The sequence below is a fragment of the Pempheris klunzingeri genome, chromosome 21 (genome assembly GCF_042242105.1).
Source record: "Pempheris klunzingeri isolate RE-2024b chromosome 21, fPemKlu1.hap1, whole genome shotgun sequence".
Lineage (NCBI taxonomy): Eukaryota > Metazoa > Chordata > Actinopteri > Acropomatiformes > Pempheridae > Pempheris > Pempheris klunzingeri.
Genome location: NC_092032.1, coordinates 7294244 through 7315604, shown reverse-complemented (window position 1 = coordinate 7315604; position 21361 = coordinate 7294244). Strand labels below are relative to the sequence as shown.

The 21361-nt window shown below is 42.7% G+C and overlaps 1 protein-coding gene across 2 annotated transcripts in view; it reads left to right on the top strand.

Moving 5' to 3' along the window:
• The first annotated feature begins 760 nt into the window (after positions 1-760).
• Positions 761-21361, top strand: part of LOC139221020 (matrix metalloproteinase-16-like) — a 68121-nt gene continuing 47520 nt past the window's right edge. Inside the window, exons 1-4 of one of the 2 annotated variants that reach the window (XM_070852922.1) lie at positions 761-912; positions 16585-16733; positions 18064-18078; positions 18395-18517. In XM_070852922.1, the coding sequence (XP_070709023.1) occupies positions 787-912; positions 16585-16733; positions 18064-18078; positions 18395-18517 (413 nt within the window). In that variant the 5' untranslated portion in view covers positions 761-786. The remainder of the gene's footprint in view (positions 913-16584; positions 16734-18063; positions 18079-18394; positions 18518-21361) is intronic. The other variant, XM_070852923.1, reaches the window with a different exon arrangement.

Sequence of the window (21361 nt, the reverse complement as noted above, 5' to 3'; positions counted from 1 at the left end):
GATTCATGAATATACCCACAATAAGCCAGCAATGCCTGTTTACCAAATGTTAGACAATGTATTGGGACAGTGATATAATGTGAGGAATGGCTGCAGTCTGTTCCTATTTGTAAAGCTGTGATCAGAGGATGTCTTTGGTAAATTGACACTGCAAAACCATCTTTCTTCTAGACTTTAGTTGCATGAGCAAGCAGCCAGTGATGTGCTGAGTGAAGGAAACAAAGAGCCGTGAGCTTATGACAAACATTTCAAACAGAGATTGTCGGGACTGTTTTTCTGGGAGACTTTGGATGGAGGGAAGGAGGGTGGTGTAAGAAGAGGGTGGTGTAAGAAGAGGGTGGGAGGGGGGGGCTCTCATGCCAGTCCGCGCATGCGCACCGAGTGGGAACCACGGTTGAAAACGGGCAGCTATGCCGCGCGGTGCAGAAAACGAGCTGGACGCGTCCGCTTGGAACAACGGCCGGTGTACCGGAGGACTCGCCCGGGGACTGCGGGACCGGGAGGCTGCTGACAGGCGTTAACTGCGAGTGTTTCCCCGGGGATAACCTCCTCCTGACACCGCGGAGAAAGCAGCGGCGCGGGCGGTCGACGAGCCCCGCTCCTTCCCCTCTCCTCTCCTCTCCTCTCCTCTCCTCCGTCCTCCGCTGTTGGGCTCCGCCAGAGACTCGCCGACACACCGGCTATGCTGCTGCTCAGCGTGTAGGATTTACCCCCGTTGTCCGTTTGTCTGTACCGACTGTAAATTAAAGTGAGCAGAGACACTAAGCGACAGCAGCGGGGTCCACTATGGTTTTACTGGCGGTCCGCAGCAGGAGATGTCTTAATAGCTGCTGTATGGGGACGTTATGCTTGCAGTTGTTGCTGTGGATTTTATGTGCCGTGAACGGAGAGGAGCAGCCGTTCAGCGTGGAGGTAAGACCCGGGACTGTTAGTGTGCTCACAGCACTTCAATAAAGCCCCTGAAACCGTGTTAGTCTACTTTTTTTTATTGTTGTCTTCCTCCAAAAGACTGCTGCATTTGAGGCACACTGTAGCTCGTGTTGAAGTCTGTGCTGATGTGTCAGGAACAACAGGGTCTTTGTGAGATGTCCAGCTGGGCTGCACTTCACCTTCTTCTGCACTTTTCACTCTTCTTTGAAGCTAAATCATATTTAAGGTGGATTATAATGATCTTATTTCCCTCCCCATCTGGGGTTTTACAAATCCACTGAGTGTTACCAAGCAGCATGAGGAGTTTCTTAATATAATTTGATGGAAAATGTCCCCAATAGAGAGCTTAGGCCACAAGACTGGTCCAGTTTTAGTCCAGTCTGATACTCCCACAGTACCACAGAAACTCTATTTGTCCACAACAGCGTACATCCTGCCAATGAGTCAATAGGGCAAATATTCTTTGTTTTTAGGAGTCCGTGACTTGAACGTTTGACTTGCAGCCAGGACATGAGAGGCTCCACTTTAGAGCATTCAGATCTGTATCGCTTGTGCCATTGTAACAAAAGCAGCACATGCTCAGAGGCTTAGCTCTGCGCCGAGAGATCTTATGGGTTCACAGGCAGAAAGAGAAAAAGATTTTCTTTTCAAAGGGGGGCTTTTATTCTGATCTGATATCCCATCTTAATGGATTGTTAAAAGCCTTGAGGCTACAAGTGCTACGCCAATAAACTTTAACACTCAATCGGCCTTTAAAAAGAATCAATGTTTCTGCAGAACTAACACGAGCTTTCCTCTCTTGGGTAAAGAGAGAAATTTGGGTTTTTGTCAAGAGCATATCTGTCCCTCGTGTATTTCCCAAGCAAATCACCTCCCTTTAGCCAAAGTTGAAGGCATAAGGCTGTCAGAAAGTGTTACACCGCAGCCCCTCACTGTCTCTCACACTTGGCTGCTGACACACACACACACACACACACACAGAGACACCACACAGGAACATCCTGGCATGTCTACTGACAGTCATTTAAGTCCTACATCCACATATCCACATGATTTGCAAGCTTGGCATGCCACACTGTTCCCTTTGGAGAGGCGGGGAGCAGATTTAGTCCAGATGCTACAGGTTATCCAGTTAAAATGTCCGAGCTCACATGACAGAACGAGGAGGGAAGTCAGAGGGATGTAAAAAGGTTTGGTCTTTGTAATCAATCGATCTTTGACCATTTCCTGTTCATATTCCCCCAAAATAACCTTCAACCTCTGCCAATCAGATGCCAAAACCCATGTTTTTCATTAAGATGAAGCCTCGCTCTCAGTTGCAGGACATAATCAGCCCTGGAAATATAAGCGATTATTGATTATGGCTGGTCTTATTATCATCCTCATATGTTAGGATGCATTTCAGGTTCTTGGCTTGGCTTCACCATCCATTCTCTCTCATCTTTGCATCTCTTGTTTCTTTTCCAAGTTTTCCTTTGTTGTCCTTTGTTCTTACATCTAAATGTATTGTAATCAAGGCCCACTGATCCTTCGTTCTGTACATATTAGCAGTTTGCACAATGAAATCTGTTTTCTAAGAATTGCTTGAAGTCCATCTGTAGCAGCCAAGTGACTTGCAAACATGGATATGAACTGCCCTCCTTTGGCGTTTTAAATGAGTGAGCGTTTAGCCCTGTGGTTAAATAAGAAGGAAACTTAAAACCATCGCTTTATTAATACACTTTTATAGGAATGAATTGTAAGAATACCAGTCAGTGCATTTTTGCAAGAGCAAAAGCATCATAAGAGGTTCTGAATCTAAATGTATGTTGATTGACAGCCTCCTGCCATGCCTGTCATGTAAAGACACCGCTGTGCTCACACTTGTCAGTGGATTATCCTGCCAGGAGAATGTAGCATTGAATAAATGTGGTTTCTATATCTGTGATCACTGTGTTTTTAGCTTTCCTGACATGATGGTGTGTGTTGCAGGATTCCAAAGCTCCCACATCTTAACACTCTTGTTGTTAGTATAAAGTTGGGTTTTCAGTGTAATATGAGCCATTTATGGCCCCTCATTTAGCCGTCATCATTGTCGTGAGAGAACTCGTAAGGATACAGGGCAGCTTTTGACCAGAATGTCACCCATTTACCCACAGCTGTTGAGGTGCCCTTGAGCAAACTGTAGGTCGGTCTGAGCATCAAGTTGCCTGAAGTATCAGAGTGAGACTGTCCGGGGCAGTCGGTGCACTCAGTGGGCTAAATAAGACATTATTTGACGCTAAAGATGCAGCTGAAGAAGGGCAGAGCTGTAGCCCAACATCCGTCTAGCTGTTAGAGCTTTGTAAACAGTGCTGTAGTTTGTCGCTGCAGTATTATACAGCCAGCAGCAGAACAGAACGGCTCTAAACAGTTTCTGCTTTGGAAAGACTGTGGACTGTGCTGAACTGGTTTCACTGGAGCCACTTACTGCACTTATTATGACTGTGTGTGTGTGCAGTTGCACCACAGGTTATAGAGGGTAACAAAAAGAGAGATGAGTATTTCCCCTAAATAACAGCTGTGGTTTGAGAAGAAAGGTCACCTAAACCTGCCCTGTAATTGCTGGTCAGACTGCGGTCTGACTGGTCAAACTTAGAGCCGACTTCCTGGATCTGACTTCACGGCGCACTTTACCGTATTTTGTCCTTTTCTTGTAGTTTTCTTTGCTCTTGATGGCATTTTGCAGAAAGTACCGCCTGTCTTTGGGCGATAAAACAGTAATTAATGCTAACTTGTAACACCTCAGTTGAGTCTAACACCACAGATGTGCCCGTCTGAGCTTACTGCTCAAATATTTCCGAAAGCTCCTCAGCTTTTGTTTATCCGATTGTCTTCCCTGAAGAAGTAATTTTCCCCACAAATTAGACGATGTCATTAACAATGGTACAGCCACAAGCTAATTTCATTTATCTCCTTGTGAGTTTTATTTTCTGTTTCAGTCCATATTGATTTTATAAGGAAAAAGTAAAGTCAATTTAATGCTTTCTCTGTAAGGCCACATACTGTTGGCAGTCTGTGCAAGCAGCTGAGCTTTCCTGAGTTATGTGTATCATTAGTTTTTTTATAGAACACAGAGTAATTAAAAGGGAGATGATGGATTTTTAATCTGTTTTTCCTTTTCTGCGTTTGACACTCTGACAGTTTGGATCAAATTTCAGTTATATTGCACAAGAATTTTCTCCGCTCGGTGCCACAAACACGCTGCCAGCCCGAACAATGTTCAGCTATACTCCCATTTTGTCTTAAGTGATTGCATTGAGCTGATTCTTTAAGACTCTCACTTCATACATTTGAGAGGCTTCCAGGCCAAGTCCATCAATGAAAGTACATTTTGTGACTTCAGCTTTAAATGCAGGCATGTGACCGATATGTGCACTTTGAGAATTTACAAACATTCCAGTGAAAAAGGAATATATTCATCTTAAATGCGCTTAATTCCATCTGTGTTTGGTTACATAGAGTCCTCACTGTATCACTCGCAGCTGTTTCCAGCTCTGTAGTCTGCCTTCTTTTCATTCCGTCGGGATTTGTGATGTTTTGACTCATGGCTGATTTTTCTCACCACAGTAGCTTTCTCTAGGAACACAACAACAATAACAACAATGCGGAAGCGCCAAAGCCTCATGAGCATCACATTGCCTTGGTTACACTCAGCATTTCACGGAGAGGCATCAGGTGCGGCGCCTCACTCTGAGTCACATCAAGTGTTTGAATCATGCCACTATGCTCGCCAGAGACAAAGGGAAGTAGTAGTCAGAGGTAGTCTGCTGAGAAAGGGAGCACAAAGTTGCTCTGGTGCACTCCCATCTGTTGGCACATCCTGCCTCAGATGGATGAATGAATTAATAAATTAGCTAGATTCAGCTGACTGTCAGCTGTCATCATTAAGTTCACCATGGATTTGATCTATTTCCTCTGTCTGTCGGTGAGGTGTCTCCAGAATGATCCGATTTCCATGAAATGTGGTGGACAGACTGCGTGTCAAAGAGCAATTGATTAGATTTTGCTTGTAAAACAGCATTAGTCAGCTATTGACTTTTTGTCACAACTGTGAGCGAGATGCAGCTCACGATTGCAAAATATGAAAGATGCCAAAATCTGTCATGTTGAATATACAAGTAGGACTATGTCTTTGGGTGTAACGAGTAATTTGAAATTCACAAGGTGCCTTTTTGTTATTAATCTGTCGTTGGCACCTGCTGTTACAGATGCAGTTGTGATCAAAATTATTGAATTATTGGGGCTATAGGGCCAATCCAATACGACAGCATTGGACAGTTTTAATCATACTGTGATCTGATTATTAGTTGTATTGTGTTAGAGAAATAGTTTTTTTTATTAAGATTAAGAATTAAGATCAGTACCAGTCTTGTATCTATACCATCAATAGAGCGCCACATGCCATTGTCCCGTTAGCTTAGCTTAGCATAAAAAGTGGTAACTGGGAGACACAGCTGTCCTTGGTCTCCACTTTACACACCACGTCATCTTCCATTTCATTAAATACTCTATATTGGCAAAACGAACTATTGTTATTAATATCATGAGTTCAGCCTCACTGAACCAAATTGTGAGTCACATACGAGTGTAACTGCTGTAGCTGTTTTCAGCACTGCGCTCATGCCAAGCACAGTCCTGTCCAGCGCTAACTACTTAGAGCTGTTGTCACTATGTGGGAAATGGTAGAGCTTCATTCCTGTCACAGCTCATGTTACCAGTTGGCGTGCTCAGCCCCTGAGTGGCATCTGAATAATGGAAAGCAACTGGTGTGAATGTGTCTGCGAGTCTGTGTAAACAGTTGTGGCTTCTCTCACGTCCGTGGGTTCTTGTATTCGCTTCTCGGAGCTTGTGCACGTGTTCATTGGGAGCCATTTGTGTGCGTCTCCCCAGTCATCTCCACGGGGCAGGGGCTCCACTGCTCTCACAGTCCTGTCGAGGCTTAAATATAACCAAACGCAATTCAAAACTGTGTTAAAACAATCTGAAAGCTCTTATTTGCTATTTTTGGTGATAAGCGTTCGCTGGCATGGTGTTTCTGTGCTGCGTTTCCCAGAAATCACTTGGCAGTCAAACAGTGTACATGGCACTTTGGTGTGTTTTTACTTGAAAAGTTTGAATGTTCTTTTACTTTGCTGTGCCATGGTGGTTATCTGTAATTATATTAACTACTAAACCAGTCTACACAATTCTCCAAAAGAATTTAAATTGAGAAAATGTACAAAAACATTCAGTGATGGGCTTTAATTTGTCAGTTCTTCTTTGATTTTCTTAACAATTCTCATCCATATCGTAAACAAAGTAGGTGTGAGATTGTTGCTGTGGTTTCTGTGCAGCCATATCCCTCCTACATACAGTCCACTTTGTATGTATGAGCTTACCTTCTGTGTCTGAGTGCATGCAGGCGTATTTATGAGTGTATTAATACGCCTGTGCTTCACCATCGTTTCTGACTGAGCAATCATATGATATTATGGATTGCCAGTAGAGCCCTGCTCAGGACTGCTCTTTTTAATCCCGCTCCCACTGGATTTCTGCCCATCCCGCAGTGTGTGTGTTCCAGACCACCCGCTCCCATCCGCAGCAAAGTTTAAACCGCCCGCTCAGGTCTTGTCCCAGTGCAGCCCTATAATGTGAACCTGTCGGTAATAACATAGCAAAATTCTCTTTCTCTGCATTTAAACACAGACATTAGATTTAGAGTCATTATGAGCCATCGTACGTTGGATGTGTATCCACGGCAATGTCAGTTTACATGACGTGTACGTCAGTCACTTAATATACAATTTGTTCACATGTTGTTTATTCTTCATAAACCTGTGGGTATTTCAGGAGAGTGTGATTGTTGACTCCCAACAAAGGAACACATTTCTACAATTTTCATCCCACGAAAATCCTGCATTTTATTTTTTGACCGCCCACAGCCACCTTCAATGTGGTAGGGCCGTTAGCGTAGGATCCCCCAGGATCCAATGGGTCCCACTCCCAATGCAGCCCTCTAATTGTAAGTACACAAACACACACATCAGACACTTTTTCTCACACACACACACACACACACACACAGGATTCTTGACGTCATTTGGCTTTGGAGAGCAGAGAGCAGATTTCTGAGCCACTGGGGTGTCTGTGTCAGTCTGTTCACCCAGTCCTGGAGAAATACACAACACCTGCACTGACCTAAATGATTCATAATCGCGCACACAGTCACACACACACCTGATTTTCCTTAGACTCCACTTGTTTTTGTTATGCACTGTTCCAAATCTTTGTCCCTGTACGTCAACACACAGTCTTTCTCTCTCTGAGATGTATCTTTGGTCACAGCTTACTGAGCTGCTAAATCTTTAATGTGACTGACAACTGCAACATTAGATGATGCCAATGGGGCATCACATGTAAGGCTGTCAATTAAGCTGTTGACAGAAACACTTAGAGACACGGGCGTGTCTGACTCTATTTGTGTGTGTGTGTGTGTATTTTTATGCTGCACAATTTGAGAGCCAAAGCTACTGTTGCAGTGTGTGTGTGTGCAGTAATATAATTTTACTGCAGCATGTTTGAAGATGTCATTACTGTTCACGCCAAAATCAACATCCGTAGAAACCTGAATATCAATCAGCTGTTTGAAGGTTTGGTCTGTAAAGATAAAGATCTTCCTGCAGTGACTTTATAAAACATCAGCTGATGTCAGATGTCACAATCCAGACATGTCTGTTTGTCATTTTCCAGCATCTTAAGTCATCAAAAAGCTTTGGAAACCCCCCAAAAGATTATTCACTAGAAAAAGCACTGTTCTGATCAGTATGTATGATCAGACTGTGACATTTTTGGTTGACATTTTTCTGACATTTTGTCCTAATGGGGCCACTGAGATGGTGAACATGGTGTGCATAAAGTATTATTCGAGTGTGTGTCTGTGCATGTGCGTAGGCGCTAGCAGCTAAATATGTAGCGATGCCCTGTTCGACCTCTGCCATAATCACATCGGTCATGAGGTGCAGCTGATAGTTGCGGTATCATCATGTTGAGTCATGCATTTTTAAATTTTACAGTACGAATTCAAGTAGAGCAGTTAAATTATGTGTGTGGGTTTGTGGTTCCTGGTGTGGGCAGGAAGGCTGTGGTTGCCTTGACGACCCTGGCACACTCTGCAGTGGTTCCGTGTGTAACCGATGAATAATTCAGGGTGGTCAGAGGCGGCAGGCTTTCCCAGGAGGCCGGGATCATGTTCCCACGAGTCACCTGTGCCGAGAGCTCCGGTCACTCCCAGCTGCTCTGTCCCAACTCCATTACAGGACAGATAGATCCACCTTCTGTGCTGAGCTGCATGGCGTACCCACCAGATGTTGTAATATAATAGCTCTGCTTTGCTGAGTACTTTGAAATGGTACAAGTGTTATTCAATTTTGAGAAATAGTGAAGATGTTGGGAAAGGGACGTGTGAGACATGGGTCCTCTTCATTGTCTGTTTCTTTACCCACTGTAAGCCATGACAAATGGATGTGCTTATCACATACAGAAATGTTTTTTTCTTCATAATCCCCATTAATATCAGGGCTGGAATTATCCCAAAATGCAAATTCTACTTCAACTGCTTCCTTAACTTAATAATAATTGGTAGACCTGTTATTTGTAGTGTGAAAAAGGAGTTCAAGGTTTGTGCCTGCTGATTATCCATCCTAGCATGGAGCTAATTGTATTCACTCAGCATCCTTGAGTGTAAATCATTCACTGATTAGAGGAGCAGAATGAAAACCAGGAGCTCTCCAAGGCGAGTATTGACAGGGACTTTTTCAGCCTCCAGACAAATTTAAGGCAGTATTTATGTCCTGCCAACCTTTTACCTGTCGCACCTGTGCCACTTAGTGTTTGTGAAATCGGACCGGGCAGTACATCTAGCTCGTCTGCTTAATTCATGTGAAACATTATCCAGGAGTTAAAGTTCTCAGTTTTGACAGATGCATCTTCAGACTTATCAAGATCAGAAATAGACTCCACGTATTGTCTGATTAATAGCACTGAATAATGTGCTTGATTGTGTCTGACAGATTCCCAGACAAAAGACGGCTAAATTATAAGCCAGATGCATGATGGGTTACTAATATTGCTAATGCTATCACATACAGTACGTATGCGTAAACTTCTGTGAGCAGGCAGGTGGACTCACAGTGAGCAATACTGTCAAATACGAGGTACAGTTTATCTCCTCTGTCCCATTCTGCCTATAAACCTTCTCTGAGTAGCTCAGGCTTGTAAACACACTCTGAGCAGTTCATTGACAGTCTGTGACAAAGCTGCTCTGATCACAAGCATAATTCTGAGATTTTATAGAAGACTCTGAGCCTAATTACCTCCAGTATTGCAGCGTGTATCACAGAATCCGCCGTGAGTGACAGAAAGCGTTGTAAAAACTTTAAAAATAACTTGTGATTGCAGGAACTGTCGCAGAAATTGTTGCATTTACTTAAAGATTGCAGTGAATCACATGCTGGAGGGCCAGGTCCCAAATGTATGGCAGCTTTCTCCAAAAAGGACATAAAGTTTGTGATACATATTAAAGCTGTGGTCATTTTTGAAACGTGAATGGCCTCTGCCTTGTTGCCATTTTTGAAGCCACTTTAATGTCAGCAGTACTCCCTCACCCTCTGACCACAGCCAAACCGCCATGTCCACGTCTCACCATAAACAATTCATGCGCACGTGATCTGCAGCACGAGCTGCAGGCTGTCCCTGTAACCTGAGGGGGCAGAGTGCCTATCAGCTGATCAGTCACAAACGTCAACATCGGCACCCGCCACCGTACGCTGTCAGTGTGTTGTCATGCCAACCGGGCTTCCTGAGGCAAGTCTCATCCATAATAGAATAATTCCATCGCCTTGCAGGTTGGCCTTTTGATGACACCCATCGGCTAATTGGCCCGCCTTCTGCTCGTCAGATAGCGGAGGAGGGGTGGTCCGGGGACAAGAACGCTCCGGGTTCACCTCAGTTCAGTACTTGTGTGAAGCATCTGGATGAGCACAAGGCCTCTGAGTCACCCCAGTACGCTGCCTTCTCTTTCACTGTAATTCATAGACTACCTTCCTGATGGCTGAGGTGTTTACAGCCTGAGTTTACCTGAGATGACTTTGCTAAGATTGGTTCTGTTTTTTTTATTTATTTATTCTGTATCTGACAGGTCTTATGTAGCTATAGTTGTAAAAATGCACTGAAGTGTCCTTTTAGGGTAGATATGAGGGCCAGGCACTGTTTTATTCATAGTGTGACAAAGGTGAAAATGAAATGCACTCTCTCTGAAGAAGTGTGTAGAGGAGTGAGGTGAGGCTGGGCTCCTCTTGCATCAGAAGCTTGAGAGAAATCTACTTCAAAGTGGAGTGAAATCAAGTGTGGAGAACCCAAAAATAGGCACTGGTGCATTTCAGACATTTTAGCCTTCATCAGGGCATGCTGGTGGACTCCTTATCTTTCCACTTCAAAAGTGCCTTGATTTGTGGAGAAGTTAAATCTCATTATAGCATTCTGCTCTTTCCAGAAGACTCACTATTTCTCTAATAACATAATTATTAGATCGCACATGTTTGTTTAATGAGGTTCACACTTGGCTGGTTTGATTCAGTTGCATCATGATGTGGCTTAGAGTTGGAAAGGACGTGTGAATGAATCAAATAGGGACACCAAAATTAGTACTGGTTCATTAAAACATTTTTATCTGATACCAAGGCAGCTGCATGTATTTTCCCTCTTCATGATGCCGTATGTGACATCTACTATATCCTTTGTTTCTGGCGGCCCTTTTTTGTTCTCTATAACAGACTAAGTCTAATTGCATCCATAATTGTTTTGTTTGTTTTATTTTTCCCCCCTTTGGTTCTAACCAGACTAGCCATCACCCCATTCCCTGTCTCGATGTTACACTAAGCTAACAGGCAGCTGGCTTTAGCCTCATATTTAATGCACACACACAAGAATGGTATGTTTTCATCTAATGCTTTGCAAAAAACTATATAAGCATGTTTTCCAAAATATAGAGCTATTCCTCTAATGCTCCTGAGCATTTCCATCCAAGTTCCCAATCAGTCTATGCATAATGTTTACATGCAGTGGGAAAGAGAGAAAATGCACCAATGTATTATTTGTGCGTCTCATTTATCTCCTCATTAACATTTCATGAAGCTTTTCTCCCAGTTATAATCAGATGCTCTGGTCAAAATAATAATTTAGCCCTGTTAGCATTTTTTATTCCTTCTGATATTTTACCTGTGCATTATTTGCAGTGCTGTTACTGTGATCTGTGGCAGGGAACTACTTGTAATGCAGCACTAGATGAAAAATGGTAACCATTCTGTGTCATTATTATTATAACAAGGAGTCAAAATTGCAGCTCTATTGAACAGCACTGTCTGTGCTTACAAGCTGTTTGCTGAGAGACTACAGGAGGAATTTCTGTCTTATTGAATAAGGAGGCTGTCGAGCCGGAGCCTCCTGCTCTCAGGAATCCTTACATCGGCAGAACACCGGGAGCCATAGATCATGGAGAGAAAGCGTGAATCAAAGAGAAAGAGAAGATGGCAGCAAAGAGGGAGGATAAAGAAAGAAAACGGTGAGAGATGAGGACAGATAAGAGAGTGAAAGGAAGGAGAAAAAGCCAAGACCGCGAGGATTACAGGAGGAAGATGGTTCACCATCCTGGAAGTAGTCAAGCAGTGGGAGACATGCCACCAGTCGCCTGTATTGTAGGCAGTAATAAACCTGCTGTAGTTTTGGTTTCAGCCTTTCCTCTATGTTTTCTACAAGACATGTTTGTGGACATCAGTGGCTGTCTATTAGCATGCCCAACATTACTGATCCTTTCCTCTCTCGCTAATAATAATAATAATAATATGTTCAGCCTTGAGATCGTGCGTCTCTTGAAATCATTATGGCCCTGATGATGTCACAGTGATGTCATTAAGGTTATTTCAGCTTGGCCTTGAGGATTACACATTTGTAACAGAAAGTTTGAGCTGCAAACTGGAGGCATGGACCGTGAGAGATGTGAGCAGGAGAGGTATTACCAAAATTCTGTTGGTTGCATTGTGGGAAATGTAGGATATAGCATTTTTGGAACTCTATCCATACTGGGAACTAAGTCAGGGCAAGAAGTAAAATTTTTTTAAGCAGTTCTGCATGAATGAAACACAGTTTCAGTATCAATCACCACCTCTTGTTCAATCTGTAAAATGTTGCTAGAGAAGAAACAAAATGCCCACAATGACTCCGTTGACTATGTTTGCTACTGGCTGGTTCTTTTCTGCTATATTCATTCATTGTGCTGCCTGAACCTCTGTGACAGCTCCACCCTGCACTTCCTGCCCGTCCCTCTCCATCTCACTCCCTAAAGGGGCACTGAACACCTCTTGCATGCAGGCGCACACACACCATCCAATATCCTGTCGGTGTCTGAGTGACAGACATATCTAACAGCAGTCTCCGCTCTCCCTTTCTCTGTCGCCTCCTTTCCAATACATCTCTCTATCTGATAATGGCTGCATTGTCTGGAAGCCCAAACGCATCACACCGCCTCACTTAGTTCTTACCTTGAAAAAGCTCACTGTCTTGTTTTCTTTGCAGCTTCTCATTTACATAATAGTCGTGCTGCTCGACCTGGAAATGCATTTCACTTTTCTTATGTTCTGAGCAGGATTTCGAAAGATCAAAAAAGTTGCATCTGCGCGCACGTTCATCTTCATGACTCAACAAGTCGTAAATGCAAATTCCTTTTAAATGAATAGACAGTTTCTGTATGTTGTTGCCCATGTGGTTTCCTTCACCTTACAAAGAAGTGGTCCAACTCTTCCAAACCCATCTGATGTACCAGTACAGTATTCCAACAACCCCATTGTGTTTGGCTAAATATGCAGTGCCACGTCTAAATCGTTTTTTTTCCCTCTTTTACCCCAAAAGCAGTCGGGTATTGACGAAGGCAGTGGTTGTAGGACAGAGCCAAGCGTGGTTACAATGAAAAACCCCCGATGTCACAGAGGAGACGGATGATTACAGGACGAGGAAAGGGAAAGCAGACATTAAGAGGAAAAGGAACGGCAGTAAAAGGGTGACACGACAGAGAGGAGATGATGTGGAAGAAGGAGAGAGCGAGAGAGAGCAAGTCAAGAGTTTACAGTACGTGTGTGTGATACCTGCTGGTTAATGGGATTTGAATGAGTTAAGCTTTACTGTGGAGCTATAAAATGATTATTAAGCAGGTCTGTAATCGAGTGTGAATATATAATGTAAAGGTTGCTTGAGGTATAATCAAATTTACAATCCTAAAACTGCAGATTTGGAAGGTTAAACTTCTGAAAGTTTCATCTCTGATTTGGAAAGTTCAAAATAATTTTCTAAGGATTATAATGAAGATTTATCGGTCGTTAGACTTGGCTGGGTCTAACGGAGGGTCACTTAATCATCTGTTTTTCAAAGCTAAATCATAGTTTATGCTTTCAGAACCTTACTTTCAGTTTTATAAATCGTGAATTTGATGCCAGGTTAAAACTGCACATGAGTGTGTTGAGAGATTTGTTGGTTTGTTTGTCAATGTGTGTGTGCAGCTATGTGGCTGTAGTATGGTCTTGTGATTTCTGTCATGTGCTTTCATGGCTCCCTCTATCCCTCTGCCATCAGGCTTTGGAGTGTTTGTCAGCGCTTTTGTGAGTGTAAAGCTTGTTTGCAAGTCTTTTCGTGAACATGTATCTGTGTCTCTGAGCTTTATGTGTGTGTCAGATTACTGAGTTGCGGTTTCAGTACCTGAGCAGTCGAATGGAAATCTCACCCATGCACCCCTTTCCCCAAAGGTCTATCCATAATCACCAGCTCAGCTGAGAGCAAGGGGAGGAGGGGGAGAGAGTGTAGATAGGAAAAGAGACGCATGAAATAGATCAGACCACGCAGCAGAGATGGAAAATTAAAGATAATGACAGAGAGAAAAGGTGGAACAAAGTATGACATATGAACGTGCAGAAGGGCGCGAAGAAATGTGAGCCATGACACACTTAACATTTTGACATCTGCCACACTGACGCGTGATAAGTCATTGCTGCAGAGCAAGAATCTGTGCATGTGCCTTCCTATAGGCCTCAGGGGACGGGAAGTAGGCAGGCAGAGCATCAGGGATTTGTCAGTGTGCCAATCACAGCACAGATAAACTACAAAGAGGAAGTCTGGCTCAGATACTGTAGGTTCCTCTCTCTTTATCCCTTTTAATGGAAGCCTGTAAGACTTATTTCTTTATGTATTAATGCATTTTGGGTTCTTTCTATCAGATCTGTTGTGACATAACATTCAATTTGGTGTAGTATCGAGATATCAGTATTGGTTCTTAATCCACTAAAGGAGAAAAAAACTGTAATTTAGAACTAAGTATAGGAAATTTAGAGACAGTGTTCTGAGATATTGATTTAGTTTTCTGAAAAGAGTTACTCCAACTGAACCCAAGTGAATACTGTATTCATTCATAAATCACTTCTCCATACATTTTGAATTGCAAACACATACAAATTTTACATTTCTGCATGTTCAGCTGACCTGCTGTGGGTCCCAGTATTTTTCCCTCCTGCTTTGTGTCTTTATTTTCCAACAAATGCAGTGTCGAAGATTAAATTCCCCTTCATGAGCTTTATCCCGTCACTGACCTTTTAAAATTCAGTTACATGTACAACTCCTTTGTACAATCTGTATTACATGTACAGTATTCCTTCCTCTAGTATATGTGGACACTGCCCTGAATGTAACTCATTAACTTACCATCCCCCATGCTCAATTGAATTTGTATTCCATCAAAACCAAAAATCACAGATTGCCATCTTCGCCTGTAACAGCCGTCTTTTTTTGTCCAAGTTTGTCGCACTTTATAAATATCCACTAACAGCCTGTCCAATGAGTTTCTGAAGAGCTCATTGTTGCTGCTTGGAGCCTGACACGAAGCTCGCTCACTGTAACAGAAGCTGTACACTCACATTTGTTCCATTGTTGAATAATGGTTTGCCTTTTATTGCATTCTCCTCGCTCGCTCTCACACCATGCTTCCCTCCCTGTTTAGTGAATTTCATTCTCTGTGTGTTTGCTATCCTGAGCAGCAGGCCCCCATAATGACTGAAGCAGCTCGACAACATTGTGTACGACGAGAATAGCGCTCAGGTTTCACAGCACAGCTCTGCCGAATGAAGAATGAAAAAGGTTTGAGGCAAATACGCAGCCTGACAGCTCCGAGTTCATTGGGTCTTTGAGATTGAGGCGAGACTAAGGCCAGACTTTTATCTAGTTTCTCCACACTTCAAACAGTACAGTTTATTTTGCATTGGTTTAATATTCTTTTTATGGGTCCGTTGGTTTCGCGTTGCTAAATGCAGCAGTTGGCGAATATGTTTACCATTTTTATGATGAAGACTGGGAGAATACAGAGCGGCTGGGACTATCCAAATCCCTAAAGCCTCTTCGGTGGGAAAGCCCAGCCGATCCCCCCTCTTCTCCCTGGTCCAAAGATCTGAGCTGTGATTCCCTCTGGCAGGATTTTATAGGGACACTGAAAGCTCTATTACACCAAAGCCTTTCCCTGACAAGCCAAATGACATGATAACAGATGACAGTCTACACTATAAACTCTTTCTGCTTATGCCATTTTCCTTACCGAAATGTGCTGACAAAAGAGCTTCTAGATTTTGTCTTTACTTTTTGTAATACTTACTCTCTTGTCAATGGTGTTGCAGGTCATGTAGAACAGGAAATATTTTTTACTCTAATTTATTCTGGGAAATTCAGTTGAGTATATCGTCTCATTAAAGTGCTTCCCTTGCACAAGGACAATGCTATAAATTCACAGCTGGCAACATGGGAACTCACACCTTGGCACTGCTAGCCCTGAGCAGCTCTGCTGGATCAGGTGTGGGTGAAGTGTTTTACTCTAGGCCACTTCAGTGGCAGGTATTAAATAATCATTTAGCATTTGGGGAAATAAGCTTGTTTGCTTCCTTGCCAGAGGTTAGATAAGAACATTGACACCACTCACATGTCCATACATACATAGAATAGTCTAGATTCATATTTAACATAATGGAAACAGTAAGCTTACACTAGCATAAAGGACACGGGGAAATGGCTATCTTGGCTCAGTGTGAAGGTAGAGAAAATGTACTGTCACTGCTCCAGTTCACTAATTAACATTCCATATTTTGTTTGTTGAGTTCATAGAAGACCCAAAGTGCGAAAATGAGAGGATGGGCTTCTGCAGGGGTTATGCTTTGTGTCATGTTAATTTCTGGCTATGCACAGTGACTTCTCAGTCTTACAGTATTGGGAGGTTGCCAGGCAACCAGTGGAGGTTGTTAATTAGGGAGCTTTAGGGGTGCTGGTAGGTGGATCTTTATGCTAAGCTAAGCTAATCATTTGCTGGCTCCAGCAGCACATGTAATGTACAGAAATGAGAGTGGTACCAATCTTCACATCTAACTGTCTGAAAGAACACGAATGAGCATGTGTCTAATACCTTTTAACCATTAGTGTGCTATAACCTCTTTTTGCACAGACATAAGCCTGTCAGCTGGAAACCCATCACTGTATTGTCTCACCTTTTTCCTCTCCCTCTCTCCATGCTTGTGTCCATAGGCATGGCTCCAGAGGTATGGTTACCTCCCTGCTGCAGACCCCAGAATGTCAGTGCTGCGTTCTGCTCGAGTCATGCAGTCTGCTATCGCTGCCATGCAGCGCCGCTACGGCCTCAATGTCACAGGGACTCTGGACAGCCACACTATAGAGTGAGTCACACTCCTTTAAAAATACCTTAAAGGATGCAATAATATGGGGCTTTGAGCTCTGAGCTGTGTTCATGCAGAGTTTCTCATGGGTGGGAGTTATGAAAATTTGAACAAAGGGGAGACATGGCCTGTTGCACATGTAGCCTATTTTAGGAGTTGCAATGTTTAATTTAGTAGTATAAATGTTAATTTCTTGTATTAGCATGCATGAAAATAATTAGTATGGGTAAATAAATGAATGTTGTGTATATTAGTTTGCAAATGTGGTTTATAGATTTTCAAAGAAGTCACTGATGGTTAATAAAATGTTACTAATTCATTAGCTTGATTAATTATTGAAATGCCAAAACAGACCTGCTGCACAGATATTAAGTAGATGGTATTACTTATGCTTGATTTTTGTGATTTACATAGAACAAACATACAACAGGAAATTTAAATACAGGCATAGATGAGGAGCAAAAGACTAATGTTGTTGTTACAGTCACTTATTGTTTTTGATTGCCAAGACTCACAAAGTGGTCTAGACATCTTCTAAATGAGGGACAAATGGTAGATGAGTCTCTCTTTCATCTCCCGTTCTGCATTCTGAAGGCAAGCCATTTTGCCAGACACAAAGTTACCCCGACACAGATTAAGTGGGGCGTTTTAATTTGATCAAAGGGGCCTTTTACAGAGAGTACACCTCCGTTGTCAGATCAGAAGCTGCAAATGTCAAAGTATTAATACATAGTGGGAGAGAAGGAAGAACTGGGACAGCGTTTGGTTGCTCCTCGTACAATCAGTCAAACCTGAACACAGCAGCCGCGAGTGGACGAGGATGATGTGCGTTTAGAGGAAGAACTCACTTTTGGTGTAACTAAAATGACAAGAAGAGTCCTCTGATGTTGCCTGTGGTGCATACAAATGATGTAGTGGAGGGTAAACCCACCCGAGGCTTACGTAAGAGGTGTATTCACATTATACTTTGCATTAAGAATTAAAATGAAGTTATGTGAGGATATTGGAAATAAAACACGATAGGTGTTGTACCCCATTTTAACCCCGGGGCTTTAAGCAGCCTTCCTTTCACCCGCAAATCACTAAAAATGCTGTTCACTGACATTTGTCCTCACCAACACTGAAATACCAAACCGCGCTACAAATAGCAATGAGCTCAAATTGGCCACTGAACTGTAACATGGCAATGTGGTGGCCAGCAGTGTGAATGCAGACTAACAGCTGTCCGACCACTGGGCTGAAACTGAGTGAAATGCGATAAGCTAACAGTGTGCTTGTGTTTTGTTTTGTTTTTTTCTTTTTCTCCTCTTCTGCTTCTCTGTTGATGTAGCGATAACACGATAAGGTGAGGCCTCTTTTGTGTATAAAGCGTGAATAACATGTAGTGCTGTGTTTAGACGTGTGGTGCATTCATGCATTGTCATGTATGTGTTTTGTTTGTATCTCATCCAACTCCTGTTAGAACCGCTTATACATACAAATGAGCTGAGGGCTTGACATGACTCACTTTGCTCTCATCAGTAAAATGTACATTGGATCAGAATTGGTTTCTAGCCATCATGTCGTCACTGTACTTCAAATATGCTCCTGATGCTACCTGGAGCAGAATGATCAGTGCAGCTCTGGTGTTGATTGGGGGCCTCCTCCCGTCTTTCCTGTAGGTGGATGAAGAGGCCCAGGTGTGGGGTTCCTGACCAGCTGGGAGGCGCATCCAAATTCAGCGTCAGGAAACGGCGGTACGCCCTGACAGGACAGAAGTGGCAACACAAACATATCACATACAGGTGGGTGGTTTTAAATGTATAAAGACCAAACATGAAGGTTGTGTCATTACAGCACTGTCTAATATTCCAACGTCCCTCCAATCCCCAACACGCCCATAAAAACCCAGCCACACAAACATGACTGTCCCCATCAAGAGGGCCTTTGTCTAGTTGTGAAGACATCAGGTCAACAAGATTAACCCAGTACGGGCCTACAGCCATAAAGAAACAAGTGATATCTGCACACGCAGGCATGTGCACACAAACAGGGCTTCAGGGCTTAATCAGTGTCACTGACCTTTTCATTTGGACACACATTCCTTTCACTGAGACTTTTTTCATTTCTTCACGCAGTTCTTGATCTTTTCTTATCTTTCATATCTGCCTTTTTTTTTTTTTAAAGACCACTTTCTCTGTCTTCCCTGGATGTGGCAGCCTTTCAGAGACTCTAAAATCATAAGTCCCATTTCCCCATTCCAGCATGTTGCAAAGCAGCAACTGCTGAACACAATCAACAATATTTGTAGTTACATAATGAACGGAAAGCTACAGAGGTTAAACCAAAGTTCAACATTGCTTTAAGACAAACTACAACCATTATATACAGCACACAGCATGTTCTTCTTCAGCTTTAAACAGAACATGGACCACAAATGGGAAAACATTTCAGCTGTAGGAGCCATACATGCACCAGAGATCACCAATTTCATAATTCACAAGCACATTTTCTGACATTCAGCTACACAAGTAATTATATATAGGACAACATGCTATGGTTATATAATATTTCTCCGGTGATTTTGTGAGGTCAGTAGCCCAGATTCTGTAATATATATTATACATACTATCATACCATCACTTGCCCTCAGCTCCATGTTTCATGAGATAATCCTCAAGACATGCGCATGTTTTTTATTTTTACACTGCCCTGAGGATAAATGTATAAGCAGTATTACATGCTGAATATAATCTAGTGGATCAGTAACCTACAGCTGAAGTAGGACTGTATATCACTGATGGCAGGACTGTCAAGATTCATGCGCGTTACAGTGGGATTGGGTTTGGAGTCAGGCTTGTGAGCGCTTGGTTCATCTGTGATGGCACAGATGTGAAAAGAAGAAAATGAGCGGGCTTGATGAAGAGTGGAGGAGTAAATTGGTGGGACTGAAGAGGAAGGAAACTGAGGAGTGTTGGAAGGAGAGGCAGCTGCAGAGAGGAGGAAACCCCCAGTGGAAAGCAGAGGGGGCTCTCTGACAGATTAGGTTTATGTAATAGAATGGGGGCATTTTGAGAGTGTGTGTGTGTGTGTGTGTGTGTGCTCATGTGTGTGCATATGTATGTGTGTGTTGTACATGGATGTGCTCCTAGCCTCCAGTAAATAGTCAGATGTGCCTGCAGCTCCTCCTCTTAGCGCAAATTGGTGAAATGGAGGTATTTCAGAACATAGGACATTATATGTCATTGAAAACATCCATAATCTACTTAAAGGTTTTGTGTGTCGCATTTCCACATCCTTCATTACCATTTTGACATATTAGTATCCAAATGTTATAAAAGATTTAGAATGTGAGTGTTTTGGCAGAATAGTGTACCACACGACATGATCCCTCTTTATCTTTCACTTTCAGTTATTTTTATGGTAGTGCCACTAATCTACATTATGTAGCCTAGAAGATCGAAGTTGAAGCAGAGGAACCACAATGGTTGCGTATATGTAATGTGTGTCACATTTTCATAATTATCTTCACCAGGCGTAAACCTAGAAGGGATCATGCGTTTGGTCGTGTGTGTGTGCGCGCTGACTAATATTTGTGTGCACATTTGTGCCTGTATGCTTATCATGGTTGCGATGATTAACAAGTTTTGAAAAAAACAGTTATTGCTGATCCTTCACTCCTCTTAACCGGCCAACAGGGGCTGCAAATCATCAACAACTGCTTCAGGTTGACATCACACAGCCTTCAAACAAGCATTACTTAGTCTGTTCAAGCCACATTTTGACCTCTGTTATGGCTAAAAAAATGGACATGTATAGAAAAGTTTGGTCGGAGGCATCTGCAGGTATACATGCCTGGTGTGTTATGAATGAATCCCAGTTTTTCATATTTTCACTGCTGTCTTGACTGTAAGTTTCTTTTTGTTTTTGTTATTGAAACAGTTTCACACCAAGGTTAGGACACAATGTGTGGTCAGCTGGAGCCTATAACTACAAGCACACCAGGATAAAAAGCTGTAATTTGAATTAAGAAAAAAAGTTCCGTAAACATCTTGTAAAGCTTACAGTGGTTATAGGTGTAGGTTAGGTTCTGGTTAGGTGTAGCAGAGGTCGCCTGACAGATGACTTTTCCAGGTGAATCGGTAATGTTTCTCCTGGTGTGTGAGTTAGTTGAGGTGCGGTAAAACAAAATGCTATTAGTTTGAATCCAACTTGAGGCCTTTGACTGAGGTCATGTCAGTCTGTTCCCCATCTCCATCCTTCAAACTATGAGTGAACTGTCCAAAAATAATCGTTATGAAAAACAATGCTGGCATTTGGACAGTATAACAAATGCATGGCCGCCCCAGGTGTGTGCTAGTCTCCATGTCACCACATACAGTCCTTGCTATGGGGAGGCACTAATTAGCTTTGGCATCCCTACTGTTCTCCCTGCATGCAGGTACTATTATAGCACATGAGTTGCATCCGGAATCATTATCACCTCACAACATGGAGTTTAATATTTAATATGGCCTCAGAGCAGGTTGGGATTCTTTTGTCATTTTGCAGCTTCTCCCTGCATGAGCTTCTCTTTTTATCTGCCTTGCTCTTAAAATAGGACACACATACAGTGAGGTGGGTAATAGACTCAAATAAAAGCTTCTTTT